The sequence below is a fragment of the Diaporthe citri genome (genome assembly GCF_014595645.1).
Source record: "Diaporthe citri strain NFHF-8-4 chromosome Unknown scaffold_3, whole genome shotgun sequence".
In the NCBI taxonomy this organism is placed as follows: domain Eukaryota; kingdom Fungi; phylum Ascomycota; class Sordariomycetes; order Diaporthales; family Diaporthaceae; genus Diaporthe; species Diaporthe citri.
The window spans coordinates 5416912-5437953 of NW_025064848.1; the positions used below are offsets into that span (position 1 = coordinate 5416912).

Genomic DNA, 21042 nt, shown 5'->3' on the forward strand with positions numbered 1-21042 from the left:
CGGCACCCATACACTCCCTTATTATCACTCTTAATTGCCCGCCATTATAATGCATAATCCCTCTTCCATTAATATTTTTAATTCTCTAAAGGCATTGCTTTTTTTTAATACTTTCCCTATCTTTATTTAAGTCTTATAAATAGCCTTAATATTAATAAAAGCTATATTTAAGTTAATTTAAACTTTTTTTTTTATAATTCTTTAGCTAGCTTTAATTTAAGCTTTAAATTATTAATTTTTTTATAAGGTTATTATTAATTAAGTTTTTTTCTTATTATATGCTTTAAAAAGCTTTTTAAAAAGTACTTATAATATAAGGCTTAAGTATTTTATTATAATATTAATAGGTAATTAATTAATGCACCTTTTATAATTATTTAAGAGTTTTAAAAATAAGCTTTAGCTATTAAAAAAAAACCTTTAATATAAAAAATTGCTTAATAAAGCTCCTTATGCCATTAAATTTTAGTAATTTATGCTAAATTTAGCGGTTTTTAAGAATATAGTAACTTTTAAGTGCCTTATGCTTAAATATTAATTAAAAACCTATTGCTCTTTACCTTAATTAAATATTTAACTTTATAAATACTTCCTTTTATACCTTATAATAATAATAAAGAAACCTTTTTTTTATTATAATTATTAATAAATTATATTACTTAAGTTAATAAAAATGCTTTTTAAAAGCGTTTTTTAAAGGTAAAAAGATTATTATATTAAGAAGCTAAAGCATATGCAATATATATACAAGTAAAAAAACTATATATATATAATTTAAATAGCACTTTTATATAAAGTTAATAATTATATATATATAATGCTTATTAATTATAAGTAAATGCTATTTAAAAAGGTTGCTAAGGGTAGTATTAAGAATAAAGACTTTCTTTAGCTATTTAATAGCTATTTTTTTTTATTTACTTTTTTTTAATAATTATAAATTACTAGCTAAAGTAATTCTTAAGGGTAATTAAAAATTATTGCTATTATATATTTCCTTTCTTAAAAATAATAAGAAGTTTAAGGACTTTGCTTAAGGTATTAATATATTTTATAAAGAAAGTTTATGCTTAAGAATTAAAGTTCTTTTAAAGAAAAAAATTATTCTTTAAATAGCTAAGAGTAAGGGTATTTTTTAAGCAACCCTTTATTAACCCTTTTTTATTAGCATTTTATTAATAGGTTAGTTAAATAAATTTAATAATAAGTAATTAAAAAAAGTTAAATTAAAAGATAATATTCTTTTTAATTATTAATTAAAGATAAATAGCCTTTATATATTAATTCTTTTAGCTTTAAAGAATAAGATAATAAAAAGAAAAGCCCTTAATTAATTCTTTTTAAAAAAAGGGTAGTTTTTATTTAAGAAAGCTAATTAAGCTTTTAAAGCCTTTATTTTAAATTATATTAATGCTAACCCTAAGCTATTTTAATTAATTATAAATAAAGTTAATAAAGCCTTTTAATAATTAAAAAGAAGCTTTTAAGGATTAATAATAATATAATGGCTTTAAATATTATTAAGGTAATTATATAATATAATAAAGAGGATATATTAAGTTTTAATAGCTTGCTAAATTAATATTTTATCCTTAATAGCAATAAGGGCGTTAATAATATTATCTTTAAAATATAGCTTTATAATAAGGAGGTTAATGTTTAAGAAAAGTTTAATAATTAGAAAAAAATTCCTTATAAAGATATTAAGGAGTGTTTATATAGTGGGTATAGATGCGTTTATGTATGTATGCGGGTATGGGGCGATTGGGATTAGGGGGTGATTGGAAACGGGGCCGGGGACGTTATAGTTGTGAAAGATTGTGTTCTATTGTATCAGTACTATCCTGTCTTGCTCTGCTGTCTTTTTTTTTAGCCCCACTCGTGCAGCTATCGATTACCTGTTAACGTTCTTTGACGTGTTCAGTGTCGCCTTACTATGATATAGAGATTTCCATCACCCTCCCACTGTGCTTTCAGATGGAGAGAGCATTATGCAAGCGGTAACAGAAAAGCTGTAACATGTGTCCGATAAAATCATTGTCCACGACCATTCGACACTCGAGAACGCCATCGATGGTGACGATGAGACGCGCGCACCCATTTTCGCGGACGAAATCCAGCACCCGGAAGGAGGATGGACGGCCTGGTGCCAGGTCATAGCCGGTAACATGCTCAACATGCTGGCCTGGGGGCTACCGGCCTCATTCGGCGTATATCCAGCTGTACTACACTGAACAGAAGCCATGACTTCAGGTAGCGTGCGCCGTACCCGAACTTTGACGGTCTGTTTGGAAAATCCATAGCGTCCGCCTTAGTTGCCCAGCTCTGCTCGTCATGAAGACGCTAATAAGAGCCGTTGCCGGCCTTCTGTAGGCCTCTGCATCCTATGCGGCCACTAGGGCACGCAAGCCCAATCTCGTTTTCGTCTTCACTGATGACCAGGACTACCACCACAACTCGCTGGACTATATTCCCGCTCTGCAAGAGCATCTTGTGGCCAAGGGAACCTCCTTTACAAACCACTACGCCACAATCGCGATATGCTGTCCCAGTCGGGTGTCTCTGATGCGCGGTCAGGCTGCACATAACACGAACAATACTCAGGTCAATGGGCCAGGGTGAGTATCATCAATTCTTTGCCCCCGTAACCTTCCTTTTGTGCTGGTTCCTGGGCTGTAGCTAACTGCCGCTGAAAAGTGGCGGCTATCCCAAATTCACCACTGCAGGCGAAGATGATGACTATTTGCCACACTGGCTGGTCCAGGCCGGCTACCAGGCTGAGTGTGAGTTTCCATGTGTTTGGAGGCAACTTTGCTCTGTCATGGAATAATGAAATGCTGACAGTGCCTTCTCGCGCGCTGCAGACATTGGTAAGCTCTACAACGGGAATTCGCTGTTGAAATACTCGCCGGCGCCCAAGGGCTGGAGTCACATCGACGTTCTGGTGAGTATTGGGCCCTGAGCCAGACTGCCAAATACACACGTCTCTGACAGCGCATGAAGCTCGAACCATACATCAATGTGCACAATAGCGTCGTGATGTCCGAGGATGGCGCAACGCCGACGTATTACCATGGATGGCAGCAGAGCGATGTCGTACGCGTCAAGGCCCTGGCACGGCTGGAACACCTGATCGAGCTACAAGACCCCTTATTCCTTATGGTAGCCCCGACAGCACCGCATGTCGAAAACCTGACGGACCCGCCAACACCACCATCGCGTTATGTCAACAAGCTCGCTAATTTGACGATACCATACCGGCCAAACTTCAACCCGCCAGACGATCTGCACAAGGATATGCCCAGCTGGTGGGCTACACTCCCTCGCTTGAATGAGACCCAGCTCAGCGAAACACAACTCCTGTACCAGCGGCGTGTGGAGGCGCTCCAAGGCGTGGATGATATCATCGAGGACGTGGTGAATGTTCTTGAAGAGAAAGGCGAGCTGGATAATACATACATCATCTTCTCGACCGACCAGGGCTACCACTTGGGAACGCACCGCGACGTGGGCAAATGCTCGCCGTACATCGAGGACGCCAACATCCCACTGGTGGTCCGAGGGCCGGGAATCAAGCAGGGCCAGGTCTCGCGCATCCCTAGCACCGTCACCGACTTCGCCCCGACGTTCCTCGACATCACCGGCCTGGCCGAGGAGGACCGGCCGCCCTTCCTCGACGGCACCAGCATGCTCGAGGCGTGGGAGGACCCCCACAACCTCACCATAGGCCGAGCCAAGGAGGCCATCAACGTCGAGTTCTGGGGCCGCGCCTTCTCCGAGATACCCACCTGGACCGGCGGCGACCGCCTGCCCGGCATGTACGCGAACAACACGTACAAGACGATGCGGATCGTCAACAAGGACTACGCGTTCGTCTACTCGCGCTGGTGCACCGGCGACACGGAGCTGTACGACACCCTTAACGACCCCTACGAGATGACCAACCTCGCCGGGTCGGCCGGCCCGGACGTCGCGCGCGTCATGTCGCGCCTCAACGCTCTCCTGATGGTCATGAAGTCGTGCGAGACGGACGCCTGCCGCGACCCCTGGGGCATTATCTAGCCCCCGCAGACGGCGAACGCCACCGGGTCAGCAGTCTCGCCGAGGCCTTGGACCCGGTGTACGACGATTTCTTTGCCGCCATCCCCGAGGTCGCTATTGCTGAGTGCATGGCGTATCAGTTCGCCGCCAATGAAGTTCCGTTCTACCCGCCCGAGGCCCAGTACGGCCTGGGTCTGGAGTATCGAGGCGAGCCTGAGTACTACGAGTACCCCGACGTTAAACCCGTCAAGAGGGTCCCATGTGTCCCTGGTGGCGGGTGGGAGCAACGGCACGCCACGTTCGAGACGCTCTTATCTGATGCAAGGACTCTCACAGCGGATGAGCTGCAGCAAGCCTGGAACCAGACCACTTGTAATGAGGGGAGCACTTGCACCGATGTAGGCCTAAAATCTGTACCACATTGAGGTGTTGCTTCTATGAAGACACCTGCTGCCTCGGCGTCGCCCCTCGAATTGTCAGCGACTAATAAATGAGATTGTGTCTTTTTCTCTTCGGACATCGTCGACGTCGCTGGGCGTCACATCTTCAGAGCCCCAGCAGGATTGCAGATTTTTCCACGTGTTAAATATTATTCTCAAGTACATAGAATATCGACAAGACGACAGTCCTGGAAGAATTATATCCAGTACATATCTAAGCCCCATGCACGTACATTACGAGCTCCACCTCCTCTTCGTGTGCCATGTCTGCACGAAGGGCAGCCTGTCGACAATGGCCTCCGTCTTCGGGCTCCGAGGCGCAGAGTAGTCGATGGTGTACAAGCTAACGGCAACAAACCCATCAGCCACAGCCGCCGTCTCGCCAGTCATGCTGCAGTCACCGTTGATGCACTCGTTCACGCCAGCCGACAAGGGGTCGATATTGCCCCACGTGAACGTGCCCGGGTTGCCCTCCACCGGCAAGGCGACGTTCGTGTTTGCCTCGCCCGTCATCCTGGTCTGGAGGATGGGGATGCCGGACCAGTTGGCGCCCAGCCTGGGGTAATTCACATTGGCGCCATATCCGAGCGGCAAGATGGGCTCCCCGGGGGACGAAGAGTTGACGAAGGCATCGACGATGTTCCCCGACAGCTGAGCGACGTAGGTGTACTCGTTGGTCGTGTTGGTGACGCTGCGGTAGTCCAGCGCGCTGTTGGACGCGCTGAAGGCGATGGCCGGGATGGAGCGCGAGGTGGCGGCGTATGCGGCGCCCGCCGTGCCCGAGAGCGTCCAGACGAAGGGGCCCAGGTTCGTGCCGTAGTTGGGGCCCGTGACGACGAGGTCCGGCGTGCTGAAGTTGGCGAAGTTGGGGAGGACGTAGTCCAGGGCGACAAAGGTGCAGGCGGCTGGCGTGCCGTTGTAGTACCAGATGTGGCTGTCGATGGGATCTGGGCCTAATGATGGTGCTCCGGCGGGGATGATGCTGTATTGAGCCGGTGAGGTGAGGTTTGGGTAGGTGGTGAAGTCTGAACGGCCTCCTTGGCCGCTTTGCTGGACAGCGGGCGCTACGATCCAGACTGAGTGGTCGGGGTGTTAGTCTCAAGTACTTAGGAAGGTAAAAATTCATTTGAGGATTCACCATTGTGTCCTTTGCTTTTGAGGACCTTGTAAAATTCTCGCAAGTTCGCTGAGCCAAAGCCGTCATCGTTGTTCATGAGGATGTTGAGGCCGTGCGTGAAGCCGAGCATCACGCTGGCTGCAGCGAGGAGTGAGGAGCGCATCTTGTCACGAGCCGCCTGAAACTACCTAAATTATAAATCCGTGAACCTCTTCAACAAAAGGGTCTCATATACAATAAGCGGACGTTATCGGCTTAGAGGGAGAACATTGTGAATACAGAATTGAGGTGGGTTGGATATATACTCCCTGATCTCGCTATGGTATCTCTAGGCACGCGACATACCGGTCCCGGCCGATAGGGGTCTGCGGAGCCTCTAATGCAGGAACGGCAAGCCGGCACCCTCCTCCTTCCAGAGGCAGTCTAGCTTCAACATGCCAAGAAGCAGCTTCTCAGCTCGCGATAAGCAAGAACCCGGCCATATGTAAACAAGAGGGTCTGTCTGGCTCTTAAACAGCGACGGTCGATTCTTATCCCTGTATTGAATCTCCGATACTCACATGGAGCAGGGGAATAGCTCCACGGCATGTCCAGGTTGAGTTGAATGGTTTGATGCGTCCAAGGAGTTATGTAATCACTGCCAGTTGACCGATGTGAGTATTTCGTCAACTTCAGTATCTGATGACGCCACTTGCAGAATTGAAGCAAAACATGTTACTGCAGTTATAGTTGTTGGGCTCTGGAGTAGGCATGGTGGTGTCGATAGACCCTGAAATTGGTAAAGCAGACAAAGAATGGAAGTCAAGCAATCAGATCTCAAGAAAGAGACGGACGTGGTTAGTTCTTTTTCAAATGAAAGAAGGTAGGGAGTATATATGCATACCGGGCGTGGAAAACGTGATCTCGTGCATCAGGCAACTCTCCTGCAATTGCAACTGCACGCCATCAGAGTCGAGTGAATTTCACATTTGAGACGCTAAGGCAACCGTTGAAGGTACCCCACTACGGCCAAACGGCGCGGGGTTACTTTCGCATGTCGACGTTGACTCAGCCAACTGCCATTTCTGCCTAGCGAGTCGTCCAGGTCAGCTTTTCACCTTCGTCCCGGGAATGAATTTGCAGGCCAACTAGTAGCTCGCTGGCAGTCACCATTCAGCTCAAGATGGCACCCAAGAAGATCCGAATCCTGTTCCTGGGCGCGTCGCTGGTGGCCGGGTACTCGTCCATGGGGGCGGTGTACCACCCGTTCTCGCAGAATGTTGTAAAGATGCTCAGCACCATCATGCCAGACACGGAGATCGAGAGTGTCGTCGACGGGGTGCCTGGGGATCTCGTGACAAGGGGCAAGTTCCGAGAACGAATGGAGAAACAATGTAGGTATACAAGACGCCGGTAGAGCTCAGGCTTGAGGAAGTACTCTAGCTAACAGTCTGTCGTAGTCGAGGAGGGCCAGCAACCGTTCGATTGGACCATTGTGCTAGGCGCAACGAAGTAAGGCCATTTCTCCTAGCATACTTGATATCCGTGAATCTCCCTCTGACACAGTGTCACAGTGACATAGCATTTGACATCCCAGGCGAGGAGATCCTCGCGGCCTTCAAGGAGATCTGGAATATTCCGCTCTCGCACGGAAGCAAGGTCCTTGCGCTCACTGTTCCCAAAGCATCCATCGACAGAAGAAATAAGATCCTCGTGGAGCGGCGGAACAACCTGAATCAGATGATCAAAGAACACAAGGGAGACAACTTGTAAGTAACTTATCCTGTGCTAGCTGAGAGACCTCCGCCACCCAGGGCTGACATGTCCATACAGCCACGTCTTTGACCTCCACGATGCTCTGCCGTGTGACGGAGCCCATATAGAGTATTGGGATGATGCGATTCATTTCACCCCTGAAGGATATGATTTTATCGGTGACAAAGTCGGGGTCGCTCTAATGGCTATTATGGCCAGGGAGAAGACGACGGCTGCATAGAAAGTAGGCCGTGTGAGGATGTGCTTCGTGGAGATATCTGAACTCGAGCATCCGCATCATCCCACAAATTGAGAAAAGGCAAGTGAGAAGGGGTTGTGACCCTTGCACGTCGATCTGGGCCCTTTAGCGGGACAGATCTTGGGAAGGTTACTTCAAGCATGATCCTCTAGGGCAAATACTACCTCAGCTCACTGCTACATAGTAGAGATGCTCAAGTCGTCACCGAGCACTGACTCGTATTCTCAGCTCACCCGCTCCCGGATAAGAAATCTCCCACTGAATTGGCTGTAAAAAAGCAATACGCCATGTCGTCTATCGAAACACAGGGGCAGGGTCCTGCTGTAATAAATAGCATCCGGTAAGTCGGACAGCCCGCCTGCTGAACCGCTACCACCTGTTGGAACGATGCGGGCCAGCATCCCCTGCCCTCCGCCGTATTCAAAGTTTAGATGCACCGTAACAAAAGATCAGCCCAAAAGGCTCATGACAGCCCCAAATGGCCCCCTCGTCTTGACAACGGGCCACATCACACAATTGATCTCAACGGCCTTGAGCACGACCCATCCATCCATCCACCACAATGGATACACACCTCAGCGAGAAGGGCGCCGCCGCCGCAGCCACGACGACGACGACGACGACATCCAACGCCTCCATGACCACTCTCGCCAAGACCGTCTCGGCCTCGTCCCAGCAGCAGGCCAACATCGAGTCCCTGCCGGCGTACGTGATGGAATGGAGCCCGCAGCAGCGCAGGGTGCGGTTCCTGCGCACGACGGACGACCTGGCGACGGAGCTCAGCCCGGCCAACTGCGAGCGCCTCAACGACTCGCTCAAGCGCCTGTTCGTCGTCCACGGCAGCCCGCAGCAGTACGTGGGCCCGCTGCAGCGCGCCCTCGCCATCGACCCGCTCTTCATCAGGGCGCACGCCCGGCGCCGCCGGTACTCGCCCGTCCACCGCCGGCCCGGGGACCGCTGGGCCTGCTTTGAGTACCCTGAGCTGTGCTCGTATGGCAAGACTGATGGGCAGGACGCTGAGGCGGAGGCTGGGGCGCAGATGGAGTTGCCTGCGTATCCGCTCTCCGATGGGAGCGCTGATGCTGTTATGTTCTGTCGGGCGTCACTGTGGCTCAATGGGGAGAATGATGGTGGTAGGTAACAGACAAATTAATCTCCTTCTGGGGGACAGACAGGCTAACCTCCGTCCCAGTCCTGTTCCTCGAGGACCCCCCATGGGCAGGCACATCGCCCCTCATGCGCAAGCAGACGACAATGGTCGCCCTGCACGCAGCAGCAACGGACAACACCGGCAGCCGGGATGACGAGAGCGTGGACGAGCACCACGCGAGCCTCGAGATCATCCTGCAGGAGGCCCTCCGGGACCCGGAGCACATGCGCCACGGGATCCGCGCCCTGCTGTCGGAGCTCGTCTACACCCACTGGCTCGCCTACTTCGAGTCGCCCCTCATCCGGAGGCCCACCCGGCGCACGTCCTCTCGCTCGCGTGGCGCGTCCAGCTGGCCGTCGAGCACAACCTCAACGTCACGCGGTACCTCACGAGGTGGCGCATGCCGATGCCCATCACGGCCACCGAGTGGGAGGGCCTGCTGGACCGCAACGCGCGGCGCGTCGACCTTGCCACCGTCGCGGCGGGAGGGGCGCGCGCCATCGCCGAGGAGTTCCGCTCCATCCAGGCGGGGAGTAACCCCAAGAGGGCGCTCGCGCCGGGCGAGAAGGACGAGAACTCGCGGGGGCTGGACAGGATCTCGTACCTTGGTGGCATCCTGCTGCCCTTCACCATCGTGCCGTCCATCCTGTCCATGGGCGACCCGTTCGGTCCCACGGGTGGCATGTTCTGGGTATTTTGGGTCGTGTGCGCGCCGCTGACTGTCCTCGCCCTGCTGTTCATCTACGCCGACTCTATCCGCAAGGCTACCGTCTGGATCGAGGTCGCTGCGGACGAGGCCAAGATGGAGGAGCAGGCGGGTCAGTCGACTGGGGTCGTCGAGGATGATGGCACTGTTGAGCCGAAGCCCCTGCTCGGTAGTAGTGGCACGGCCAGGCCTGATGACGTTATGGAAGAGGGCGTCGAGACCTTCCCCACGGTGGTCATCCGGAAGCCACAGGATGGCCGGCCAGCCAGGGCTTACAAGAGGCAGGAGCTGGGGTGGACCGGTGCCATGAAGAGCATGGTTGGGTACGGGTACAATGATCGGTTGCAAGAGCCTGTGCCCGTTGAAAGTGTGAGAAGGCCGAGTACGAACCTGCGGCGGCCCATGAACAGGACCTATACTGGCCAGTCCCGGGGTTATGCTTAGTGGAGAGGGCTTTAATGACAATACCAATAAGCGTTTCTTTTTGGACAAAGGGTTGATCTATCATCTTTTTTTATGCACTGTGAATCTTCTGAGATGGTATCCAGTATGATGGACACCAAAATCCAAAACGCACACCCGACAGCAACACTCTAGTCTTGAGTAACCGTGTCCTCTAGAGTCCGCAACCTGTCTACTAGTCCGCCTGACAACACATCCTCTATCGAGAAGTCTCACCCTGAACCGACACCTCGTTGCCTGAAATTGCATGAGAGTTCACCCAGAAATCTACAGCTTCAACTTGACCTCTACAAACAACGCCTCAGCCCTCGCCAGCTTGTCACCCCGCCCATCCTCCATAGAAGCCTCCACCCAGATCTTCCTCCCCTCCACCCTGGTCGTGCTGGCCACGACCAAGATCGTCCCCGGCGTCCTGACGGGCCGGAGGTACGTCGTGTTCAGGTAGGCCGTGACATAAGACGGCACCGGCCTCCCCCCCGCGCCCTGGCCCTCGCCCGCGAGCCTGCCCGCCGGCGCGGCGTACCCCAGCACCTCGTCGAAGATGGTGGCTACTATGCCGCCGTGGCAGATGCCCGGGTGGCCGTCGAGGTCGCCGCCCAGCGTGATCAGCCCTTTTATCTCGGGCAGGACGGACCGCGGCTCCGTGGGCCGCGGGTAGAAGAGGATGAAGTGGGAGAGGGTGGAGGGGCTGTTGATTGTTCCTGAGAAGAGGGCGTCCTCCGAGTTGGGTTTTCGGGAGCGGCTGTATGCTGATGTGATGATGAGTTCCGTGTCAGGCGGTTGCAGGTGTTTCAAGCACCATGGGATTGACCTGAAGTGTTTGATGTCGTCCTCCGGTGGCGGTTGGTTGGCTGAGGCCATGTTGGGGACTCCGAAAGGTTGTTGCTGGAGACACACAAGTGAAATTGATTGCCTTGTGTGACGTTGGAATCGGAGGTCAAAATGTCATTGGCGCGTATAATTCATTTACACCGCAGCCTCAGAGTATATCTAGATGTATCTTGTATCTACAGCAGCCAAGCGGCCGGAGGTGAGAGGGGTGAAACGTGACAAGAAGCGTCGATCCAGATGAGCCGAGGCAATTCCAACTGCATGGGAACGGCTCTGATTGGGTCCAGAGAGCTGGAAATATGGGTCCACACCACCTCAGCCAACGAGTGCTTCTCTGAATTGTCGTCTACATGTCTATCTTACTTGCACGATATGAACAGAGTACGTGGGAAATGCTCTGAAGTGATATTTTAGAGTGTTGCCTTATGCCTTCTATGACATTCTTACCAGTTACTGATGTACAAAAATCCTTTCCCTTGCGCCATACCGGTTGCAGCCAACCCAAGGAACACATCAAAACGTCGGCGCAACCTTCTTCTCCGCCTGCCCATACGAATGCACCCTCTCACCCAGCTTGAAAGACTTCAGCGACCCAGCCCTGACGCTCTGAACAGACGGCGCCCTCGACCTCATCATCACCACGTGGTTCCCACCCGGGCTCATCGGCGGACCAGCCATGGCGCTCCGCTGCAAGGGGGGACTCGAGCCGCCCGACGCCGACACCGTGCTCCTCTTGCGGCCGTGGAACTTGTCCATCATGGCCGTGATGGCCGTCGTGGCGTCCACCGGCGGCGAGGGCGGCACGTTCGGCCCCGCCCCCATTCCAGCCCCCATCATCCTGCCGCGCGCGTCCCGCCCGTCGACGCTCGACCCCCTGCTGCTAGGCGGCGTGGGCTGGAACCCTCCCAGCCCTCCTCCTCCCCCAGACGGCATGCCAGCGATGCCCAACCCGTTCGGCCCCCCATGGTGACCATCGGCAAAGTTGCCCAGGTTGTGCACGACCGGTGGGCATCCTCGACAGCCGCCGGATGGACCGCATGTTCTTGTCGATGAAGGAGCTCATCCGCGTCAGGGCGCCTCCGTTCTCGTACGACTCGAACGCGCTCGCCCCGTTGGCCGGCGCTCGCCCGCGCGCCGCATCTATCGCGCTGGGAGTCGCCTTGGCCTGCTGCTGCTGGACGTGGGGGGCGCCCGCGCCGAGGCCCTGGCGCACCTGGCTCATGACGCGGTCGAAGTCGATGTTGGTCTGGAAGGAAGGCCTGCCCGCCGCCGCCATGGAAGCCGACGAGGAAGACGTTGCCACTGCGACGGCGGAGTCCATGCTCAGGTTCTGCGCGAGCACGAACAAGGACCCGTCCCTGACGCTTCGACCGGACCAGCCTCCAGCGCGTGCGGGCCGGGTTGCGCTCGATGGTGGGCTGGTGGACCGAGTACTGCGCGAGGTTGGCGTAGAAGATCTCGAGGCGCTTGGCCACGCGCTCCAGCAGCTGCATCAGCAACGTCGCCGGCGCGGCGACCCTGTCCTCGGGGTTCTCGGCCTCCTGCGGCTGCGACATGAGCGCGTCGGAGGCGTCCACGCCCGCGCACGCCTCGGCCCGCACGTCCTCGAGCAGGCTGATGTCCAGCTCGACCGACTTGCTGGCGTAGTCGATTATCCCCCGCTCGTGGAACCGCGCCTCCTCGCTGTTGCCGACGAACTCGCCCACGCGGGCGATCTCCCTGGATGTCTTGATGGCGCTGCCGGATGTCTTGGCCCGGGCCACGACGCCAAGGACGTCTGGCGGGTTTGTTGATGGCCCTGCCGAGGACGCGTTGGCGAGGCTGAATGACAGCTTGAGTATGAGCTCCTGGAACTTGGAGCCGAAGAGGGCGCTGAACCCCGTCTGCAGCAGGCGTGATTGGTACTGGTAGAAGGACCTCACACCCTTGATGTTCAGCAGCCCGGGGCCCTGGTACCACCACTTCGGTGGGTCCAGGGTCTGGTTCGTGATCATGGCGTTCATCTCCATCTGGTGCGCCACGAGGGTCTCGACGGACGTCCGGAGATACGACGACCACAGCTCGTACAGCATGTCCAGGTCATCGTTGCCGTGGAAGTCCGGCTTGGGCGTCAGGTGGCCGACAAAGTACTTGGTCAGGAGCGACGACACCTCCGGGTTGGTGGTGTGCGCGAGGTTGTCGAAGGACGCCGTGCAGTCGACACCGGCGTTGGACTTGATGATGAGGGTGGCGCCTGGGTGCATCGGACAGAAGTCTGTCACATCGTAGACCTTGCCGCGGACTCCGATCCAGATCCTCGATTGGCCCCTGTGGCCGGTGTTGAGGGCGAGCTGCGACAGCGGGATGGTGGGCAGGTTGCATGGGAGAGGCTTGGGCGTCATGAAGACGTCGAGCATGAAACGGCGCTCGGCGAATGCGGCGTTGATGAGCTCCTCCGCAGAGTCCAGCGTCGACGTGCGGTGGTTGTAGATGGCCTGCCGTATGCCTTTCATGACAGAGTCGAATACGGCCACAGATCCGCACACGTACAGGTATCCGCCCAGACCACCGTATTTCTTGCCCATGACCAAGTCACAAATTGTCAAGCCCTACTCGATGATCAGGGTGTCAATATACCGGGGCGGCGTGGTCTTCTCGACCAGCTCGCGGCTCTGCATGGCCAGTCCCCTTGAGTCCCGAGAGAAGGCAACGTGGACCTCCATCAGCCCCTCGTTGACGTTCTGGCGCAGTTCGTGCTCATAGCAGAACTTGTCGCGCGACTGGACGCCGAGGTACAGGATATTGCGGCCAACCGCACCACTCTGGATGCGAGACTGCCAGAAGCTGCGGAAGGGCGCGATACCACTGCCACCCGCGAAGAAGGCACAGGGCGACGCGCCACTCAGTGGCAGCTGGAATGCCTGCGGGCGAGACACGCCGATGAGGATGTCTTCCTCGATCGGGATCATCTCATCGTTAGAGGCGACGATGGGGTTGAGGAAGCCACTGCTGACGCCACACCTCGTGATCCGGGACTCCCCAGCAAAGGTGGAGCTGAGCTGGTACTCGGACCGGGAGACGCTCAGGTCGACGGTGCTGGGCAGCAGCTCGTCGGGGAAGCTTGAGATGGAGTACGTGCGCGGCATCTCGACCGGCACGAGCTCACACAGCCAGGACAGGTCCTGGAGGTTGAAGGCCGAGTCCCAGACAGCCTGTGGCGTGTCCATCACTGCGGACTGGAGAAGGTCGCCCAGGGATCGACGGACGGGCCATTCGTCTGTGGCCAGGACCTGCAGGGCCAGTGTTGGACGATGCTCTCAGCATGGAGTGGATCCTCAGGACGAGATCCTGGGTGAGCGGTGCGAGATGACCTCTCCGGAGGATGTCCTGCACCGTGATCGCCCCCCTTGGAGATCTTGACACCGACCCCAGGTGGTCGGCGAACCGGGCCCAGCATTTATCCACGGGGACCTGGACGTTGAGCATCTCGTCCAGCCCCAGCGAAGCAGCGGCCTTGGCACACTCCTGTTGAGGGGCATCACCGCCAGCCGGTCGCCGGGCTGGAACGTGATGCCCGTGTCCTGGATGTCCAGCGTCACCATGGCGATGCCCCTGTCGGCGTCGTTGTTGACAAACGACCGCCCCAGGATCCTCGCCTTGTACCTGCACTCGGCGGAGCTGCCGCGCATCTGGTGCGGCTCGACCGAGACGTCGGTGCGGTACGGCTCCAGGCGCTCCTTCACGGCCTCGGAGAACTGCTTGTGCGTCTCCTCCCAGGGCCTTCCCGCGTCCGCGGCGCCCGACGCGCCGTTGGTCTCGGTGCGGCCCGTCTTGCCCGCGACCTCGAGGATGCCGAAGACCTTGTACCTGTGCACGCCCATGAAGCCCCGCTCGCCCGTGTAGGCCTCCACGATGCCGTCCAGCACGCCCATCAGCCTCGGGTCGCCCGACTTCATGACGAACTCGGGCACGGAGTAGTAGCCCTCGACGGCGGCGATGAACGCGCGGAGGTTCGAGGGCTCCCAGGCCCGCAGGTGGATCCCCTCCGCGCCCAGGAAGGAGTCGTACTTCTTGCGGCCGGGGAAGGCGTCCATGAGCAGGTACGGGGGGAACTGCAGCCCGCTCGACGCCGGGCACCGCTTCGAGAGCGGCGCCGAGAACTTGGCCCACCGCACCCACTCGTTGGCAGTGACGTAGTTGTCGCCGGACATGGGGTTGGGGCTGATGGTGTGGAAGGCGTTGGGCATCATCTCGAGGATCTCCTTGAGGCGGATCATCTCCCTCAGTAGGCCCTCGATGTCCCTGTTCAAGACACACTCCTGGCACGCGGCGATGGCGTCCGGCCCGTGCTGGAAGCTGGCCGAGGTGTCGGCCACGCCCTTGAGGAAGGCCATCTCGGCCTGGTCGCCGAACATGGGCCACCGCATGTCCATGTTGTCGAAGCGGGCGACGTACGGGTGGTTCGAGTTGTGGTCGCGGATCTTGACGTTGTAGCTCGACTGGTCGACAAACGTCAGGTGCGGGATGGGTCGGCCCATGCGCTTGGACACCTGGAAGTAGGGGAGGCCGATGCTCCTCGGCAGGCCCTTTACCTCCTCGACGACGTCGTCGCTTAGCTCGCATTTGGGCTTGTTGGAGCTGCCGAGGCTCACGCCCTCGTGGCCGTCGTGCTTGTCCTCGTACCGGCAGATCGAGCACAGCATCCCCAGGGCGACCAGTGCCGCCCACAGCGCGTTGTCCGGGATGATGTCCTCCGTGGCCTCCACGACGGGCAGGGCGGCACAGGAATCCCGCACTCGTCAACGGGCTACGCATCCTGGCATGCGCTCGGCGAGGTCTGACCATATCCTTGCTGGCGAGTTGGCCAGTGATGCCACCGACGAATCGAGCGAGTCAGGAGGGACGAAGCCGTACTCGGCTGTGAGGAACCCATCCCGCCATCCGGACTTTGGCCCGACCTCCTCGGCTCGGATGGTGACCTGCCGTGCTGGCGCACCGAGGGCTGCGGCCAGGATGTCCTTCTCGCTCGGTGGGAGCGTGTCGATGTTGTCCTTGGCGAACCTGTTCAGGTCCTTTGCTGGTGCATCTGGGAAGAGGAGGGCGTTGATAGCCTTCCGGTCTCTGTGTATTGTATCCAAGGATCAGTACACTGATCCTTCTTCCAACTGTGCATCACGTGTGGCACTAAGCTTACCTTCCCCTCAGCCACTCTTCTGAGTCAACGCCATGTGGTATCTCAAATGCTGTCCGCAGATCCCCAGTCTGGCAGTATCCTGAGAATGAGCATCCCCTCGGTCCAACTCGGCTGCTGCTCCTGCTCGCCCGGCCGCCTGCTGCCGGACACCGTCCGGCCACCGATTTTGATACTGGGCAAGATCGCTCTGACATCTTGATATTTTGTTTCTGCGTAGTCTGTATGGAAAGAGGGGTTATTAAACTTGTATGGCCGTATGGAGCCGCCGGGGCTAATGACAGAACATAAACAACGCCAGCGCGGGTATAAAGTACAATGAAGAATATAGAGTGAGACTGAACGAGAACGAGATCAACTGCGTGAGGCTGTCATGCGTCGGGCGGCTTTTGGGAGCAAACAAGGCCTACTATTTACCTCACTCCAGTTTGGTCCCCAGACAAGGCCCTGTCAGTTGTTCTCCTGTCGTCTGAAACCACATATGGCGGGCCGGGCCTCGGGATGTGGGATATAGGCGGCTTGTAATACCTGGGTACCTATCATTTTTTTTTCCCCTCGGCCGCACGCACGCCCCACCCGGGTTTCTCCATGCAACGCAGTGGCTCTCGCTAGGAAAGTTTTGGAGCCGGCGGATGCTTGCAGATGCTGGAGACGAGGTGCGCCGTGCAGAATGATGGTGTGTTCTGGCGTCATTCCAACGCACCCGATGTTGTGGCATGGGAAAGGCTAAATCCTCGAGTCAGCATACGCCCACCCAGCTTCTACAGTACGCCCACCCAGCTTTTAGCGTTAGCCTACCTAGTATAAGGAAATTAGCTGCATATACTTTAAAATATAAATATACCTTAGGAGTTAACTTTTTAAAACTATAGCTATCTTATTATTTATATAAAGCAAATATTTTAAGTATTTTACTTTAAATATATATTTATTATATATTAATTAATATTTTTTTAAGTTATTTCTTTATATTTATTAAGGCTAATTATTAAATTAAATTACTTAAAATTATTAATAAAAGTATTATTAAGATAATAAATTATTTAATTTATATAAGATATAAAGATAAATAAGCTTTATTATTAATATTATTAATAATTATTAAGTAAATAAAAATTTTACTTAGCATTAATAAGTAAATATTAATAAGCTAAGTTATATAATATCTTTTTTAATTAGGAAAAGGTAATAAAGATTTATTTATAAAGCAATAAAATTCTTTCCTTAAAAATATTTAAATCCTTAACTTCCCACCCTTTTTTTATTTTTTTTTCTATACTTTTTACTCTTTATTTTAATTTTATAAATATATAAATTAAATTGCATTAATTAATATTAATTACTTAAAGATTAAAAAAATATAAAATAATAATATAAGCCTTAAGAAAGCAAAGGTTATAATTATAAAGCTTAAAGGCTAAAAGGCAATATTATATTTAAGCCATTACTTAAAAAATATTATGCTTAATAAGCTAGCTAAGGATTTTAATATAAAATTATTAATGCCTTTAAGCTAAGATTATATAAATATTAAGATTAATAGTTATAATAATAATATAAGTTATAATAATAATATAAATTATAATTAAAATAATATTATAGCTTTTAATTTATTAAATAAATAGCCTTAAGAAAAAAGTAAGTTAATTACTTAACTACCCTTTAAGGTTAATAAGTTTAAGCTTATATCCCCTTTAAAAGCTTTTAAAAAATTAATTAAGGTATTAAAATTTAAGAAATTAGCTTAATTAATTAATACCTTAAATAATAAATTAGCTAAAAGTAATAATATTTTATAATTTAAAGCATTTTATAATAATAATAATCTTTTTATTATTATAGCTTTGCTAAGCTTATTTAAATACCTTAAGGTTTTTATTAAGAAAATTAAAGTTAATTTTATTAAAAAGAAGGTTTAATTAATAAAGTATAACTTACTTTTAAATTATAGCTTTTTACTTATTTATAAGATTAAGAATAAAGATAATAAGGTAATTTACTTAACTTAATAAGATTTTAAAAATAATATTATAAAATGTATTAAATTTAAGCCTTAAATATCCTTAAATATAAATGCTATATAAAATTAAGGATAAGTTAAAAAGTAATATTATTAAGTTATACTTTTTTATTATTTAATAATTATTAAAGTAAATATTATAAAACTTAATAAGATTCTTAGTCTTAAAATTATAAAGTATATTTATAAGCATTAAATAATAATAAATAAGATAAAATAAAAATAATATTTAATTAATTTAATCTTTAAGTTAGCATTAATTAATATAAATTTAATATTATTAAATAAAATAACTTTAAGTTTTCTTTATTAATATTTATTATTATTTATTTAACTTTATATTAAATAATTAGCATTAATTAATATAACTTTTATTATAATAATTTATATTAATTAATATTAACTCTTATTTTAATCTTTTCTTTTTTCTTTAAAGATTTATATAAGTTATTATGCTTATATACTTATATTAATTAATGCTAACTTTATATTAATCTTTTTTAATATTTATTATATAAGCTAATAATATTATAATATTTACTTTTTTTAATATTATTACTTAAGCTAAGAAATTAAGCTTTTAAGGTTATTTATTTATTTAACTTAATATTAATAAGTAATTTAATAAGTTTATAAGAAATTTTAATTAATTATAATAATATATTATCTTTTAGCTTATTATTAATAACCCCTTATAGCTTATCTTAATTATTTAAAATAGTAACTTAAGCATAATATCCTAACTAAAGAGTATTAATATTAATATAATTGCTAACTTTATAATTTTATAATACCTTATATATTACCCTATTAATATTAAATTAAGCGCCATTAAAACTAAGTAATATAAGCAATATAAACTTAATAAAAAATACTTATATAAGTTCTTATATAATAACTTATTTTATAAGGTTATTTATTATAATAATTATATTATGCAGTAATTTATATTTATTAAAATAAGAAAGAAAAAAATAAGTAATTTGCTTTTATTAAAAATCTTGCTTAATAAAAAAATAATTATTTATAAGTTTGCTTATATTAAAGCTTAATATTATAATAAATATCTTATTAATAATATAAATAATATAATAAAAATTATTTTTATTAATAAAGCTTAAAAAGTAATTATAATTATAATAATATAAATATATATTTTATAAAAGTAATATATAAAAGCTAAGGCAAAGTTATATTTAAGGAAAGGTTTTGCTAAAGATAAGATTAAGAATAAGCAAGTTAATATAAATTAAGTTTTTATAAATTTATATAAATATATAAGCTTCCTTACTTATATTAATATATATAATACTTTTAATTAAGAATTTAATGCTAATTATAAAATAATTTATTATAAAAGTATTATAAATGCTATAAATTACCTTCCTTTTATTAATTATTAAATTATTATAACTTTTATTAAAGAAATTTATATAAAAGGTTTATTTATATAGTTAAGGATTATTTTTATTTAAAATAAGAATATTTTTAAGAAGTTTAAGGTAATACTTTTAAGCTATAATAGTATTTAATAATATATAGCTATAAAAAAGCGAAAGGGTAAGGTATTGCAATAAATAATTAATAAGGGCACCTTATTTATAAATAGCTAAGTAAATAAATAATATTATAAGGATCTTAAGTAATGCTATATCTTATTTATATTTATATTAAATTAACTCTTTATAATTATTAACTTTATTAAGGCCTTAAAATTTTTAAAATAATATAAGCTAAATATTAAAAGTAATATAAAATATATTAATTTATATATTAATTAATATAATAATGCTAATAATAAACTAATTAATTAATATAATATTAATTTTATAGCGGCTTAAGTTATTAATAAATTAAATAAGCTAAGTTAATATTAATTAATGTAAAATAAGGGCATAGCTTTGCATTAATTAATATTAATTTAGCTTATAAGCTTTTTATTTATATGTAAATTAATAAAGATTTTATAAATATTATTATTATATATTAAATAATAAATAGCTTATTAAAAGATATCTTTTTTATTAATAAAGTAAGTATAAGTAAAATATTAATTATGCTTTTAAAGCAATATTTCTACCTTTTAAAGTATAAGGCTAAGTTTAAGGCGGCTAGCTTATTTATATTTAATAACGTTATTAAAAAAAGCTTTAATAAAACATAGCTTACTATAATATAGGCACTTATTAATATTATTAAGCAGCATTTTAATAAAATTTATAAGTATTTTTTAGCTAATATTTTTAATATAAAAATGTTTTATAAATTAAAGAGCAATATTAACTATAAGCTTGCTTTATAAGTAATTATAATAATAATTAAAGAGCTTTTTATTTAAATAAAAGTAGCCATAAAGCATAATAATTCATTTTAAGTATGTATTTTCCTATAAGTTAATATTAATTAATGCCAACTTATAGCTTATTTTTGCACCAATTAATGCTAACTTATATATATATAATTAATTAATTATATAAAATATAATAAAGATTTAAATATTTTTATATTTTATAATTATTTTTTGCTTAATAAAAAAGATTTATGCTATTGCATTTATTATAAATATAAGTAATTAATTATATTAATAAGGTTTATAAAAGTATAATATATATAATAATATGCTTATAATAAATAAAAAGTAAATTAATATTCTCTGCTTAATAATTATTAATACTTACTTTAAGGCTTAAGTTACAAAAAAGGCTATAATAAAAAAGTATTTAGCTTTAAAAAATATAAAAAATCTTAATAATATTACTTATAATAATAAGGAGAATAATTTAAATTATATTTTTAATATTATAACTAAGGTTAAAGCTATAAGCCGCAAGGGGTTTAATATTAATATTAATATTAATATTAATAATAGGCTTAATAAGCTTAATAAAGGTAATAAAAATAGCAAATTAATTAAATTTATTCTTAAAAGCATTTAAGCAAAGCTATTGGTTAATTATATTATAAATAGCTAATTAATGCAATATTTAAATAAAAGAATAAATATAATAAAGAATATAATAATTTAATATATTAAATGCTATAAGATAGCTTTCTATCCTTATTAATTTCATTAAAGCTATATAATTTATAATAAAGTTTATCTCCTTTATAA

At 46.5% G+C, this 21042-nt stretch overlaps 7 protein-coding genes across 7 annotated transcripts; 3 read left to right on the forward strand and 4 right to left on the reverse strand.

The window, feature by feature from the left end:
- Positions 1-2243: 2243 nt before the first annotated feature.
- On the forward strand, positions 2244-4466 carry INS49_009002 (uncharacterized protein; the record flags this gene model as incomplete). The annotated part of the gene is made up of 6 exons (XM_043169739.1): positions 2244-2282; positions 2374-2618; positions 2698-2783; positions 2865-2944; positions 3004-4019; positions 4097-4466. 6 exons carry the CDS (start codon positions 2244-2246, stop codon positions 4464-4466), a joined length of 1836 nt encoding a protein of 611 aa, XP_043027419.1.
- A 249-nt stretch (positions 4467-4715) lies between these two features.
- Positions 4716-5761, reverse strand: INS49_009003 (uncharacterized protein; the record flags this gene model as incomplete). Its single annotated transcript, XM_043169740.1, has 2 exons — positions 4716-5557; positions 5620-5761. The coding sequence occupies 2 exons, from the start codon at positions 5759-5761 to the stop codon at positions 4716-4718; spliced, it is 984 nt and encodes a 327-aa protein (XP_043027420.1).
- Positions 5762-6760: 999 nt separating this feature from the next.
- On the forward strand, positions 6761-7573 carry INS49_009004 (uncharacterized protein; the record flags this gene model as incomplete). The annotated part of the gene is made up of 4 exons (XM_043169741.1): positions 6761-6971; positions 7038-7089; positions 7152-7346; positions 7411-7573. 4 exons carry the CDS (start codon positions 6761-6763, stop codon positions 7571-7573), a joined length of 621 nt encoding a protein of 206 aa, XP_043027421.1.
- Positions 7574-8153: 580 nt separating this feature from the next.
- INS49_009005 (uncharacterized protein) lies at positions 8154-9891 on the forward strand (the record flags this gene model as incomplete). Its single annotated transcript, XM_043169742.1, has 3 exons — positions 8154-8724; positions 8784-9001; positions 9091-9891. The coding sequence occupies 3 exons, from the start codon at positions 8154-8156 to the stop codon at positions 9889-9891; spliced, it is 1590 nt and encodes a 529-aa protein (XP_043027422.1).
- A 285-nt stretch (positions 9892-10176) lies between these two features.
- On the reverse strand, positions 10177-10770 carry INS49_009006 (uncharacterized protein; the record flags this gene model as incomplete). Its single annotated transcript, XM_043169743.1, has 1 exon — positions 10177-10770. One exon carries the CDS (start codon positions 10768-10770, stop codon positions 10177-10179), a length of 594 nt encoding a protein of 197 aa, XP_043027423.1.
- Positions 10771-11253: 483 nt separating this feature from the next.
- INS49_009007 (uncharacterized protein) lies at positions 11254-13304 on the reverse strand (the record flags this gene model as incomplete). Its single annotated transcript, XM_043169744.1, has 3 exons — positions 11254-11657; positions 11740-12042; positions 12104-13304. The coding sequence occupies 3 exons, from the start codon at positions 13302-13304 to the stop codon at positions 11254-11256; spliced, it is 1908 nt and encodes a 635-aa protein (XP_043027424.1).
- Positions 13305-13328: 24 nt separating this feature from the next.
- Positions 13329-16107, reverse strand: INS49_009008 (uncharacterized protein; the record flags this gene model as incomplete). Its single annotated transcript, XM_043169745.1, has 4 exons — positions 13329-14009; positions 14262-15479; positions 15531-15840; positions 15914-16107. 4 exons carry the CDS (start codon positions 16105-16107, stop codon positions 13329-13331), a joined length of 2403 nt encoding a protein of 800 aa, XP_043027425.1.
- Positions 16108-21042: the final 4935 nt, after the last annotated feature.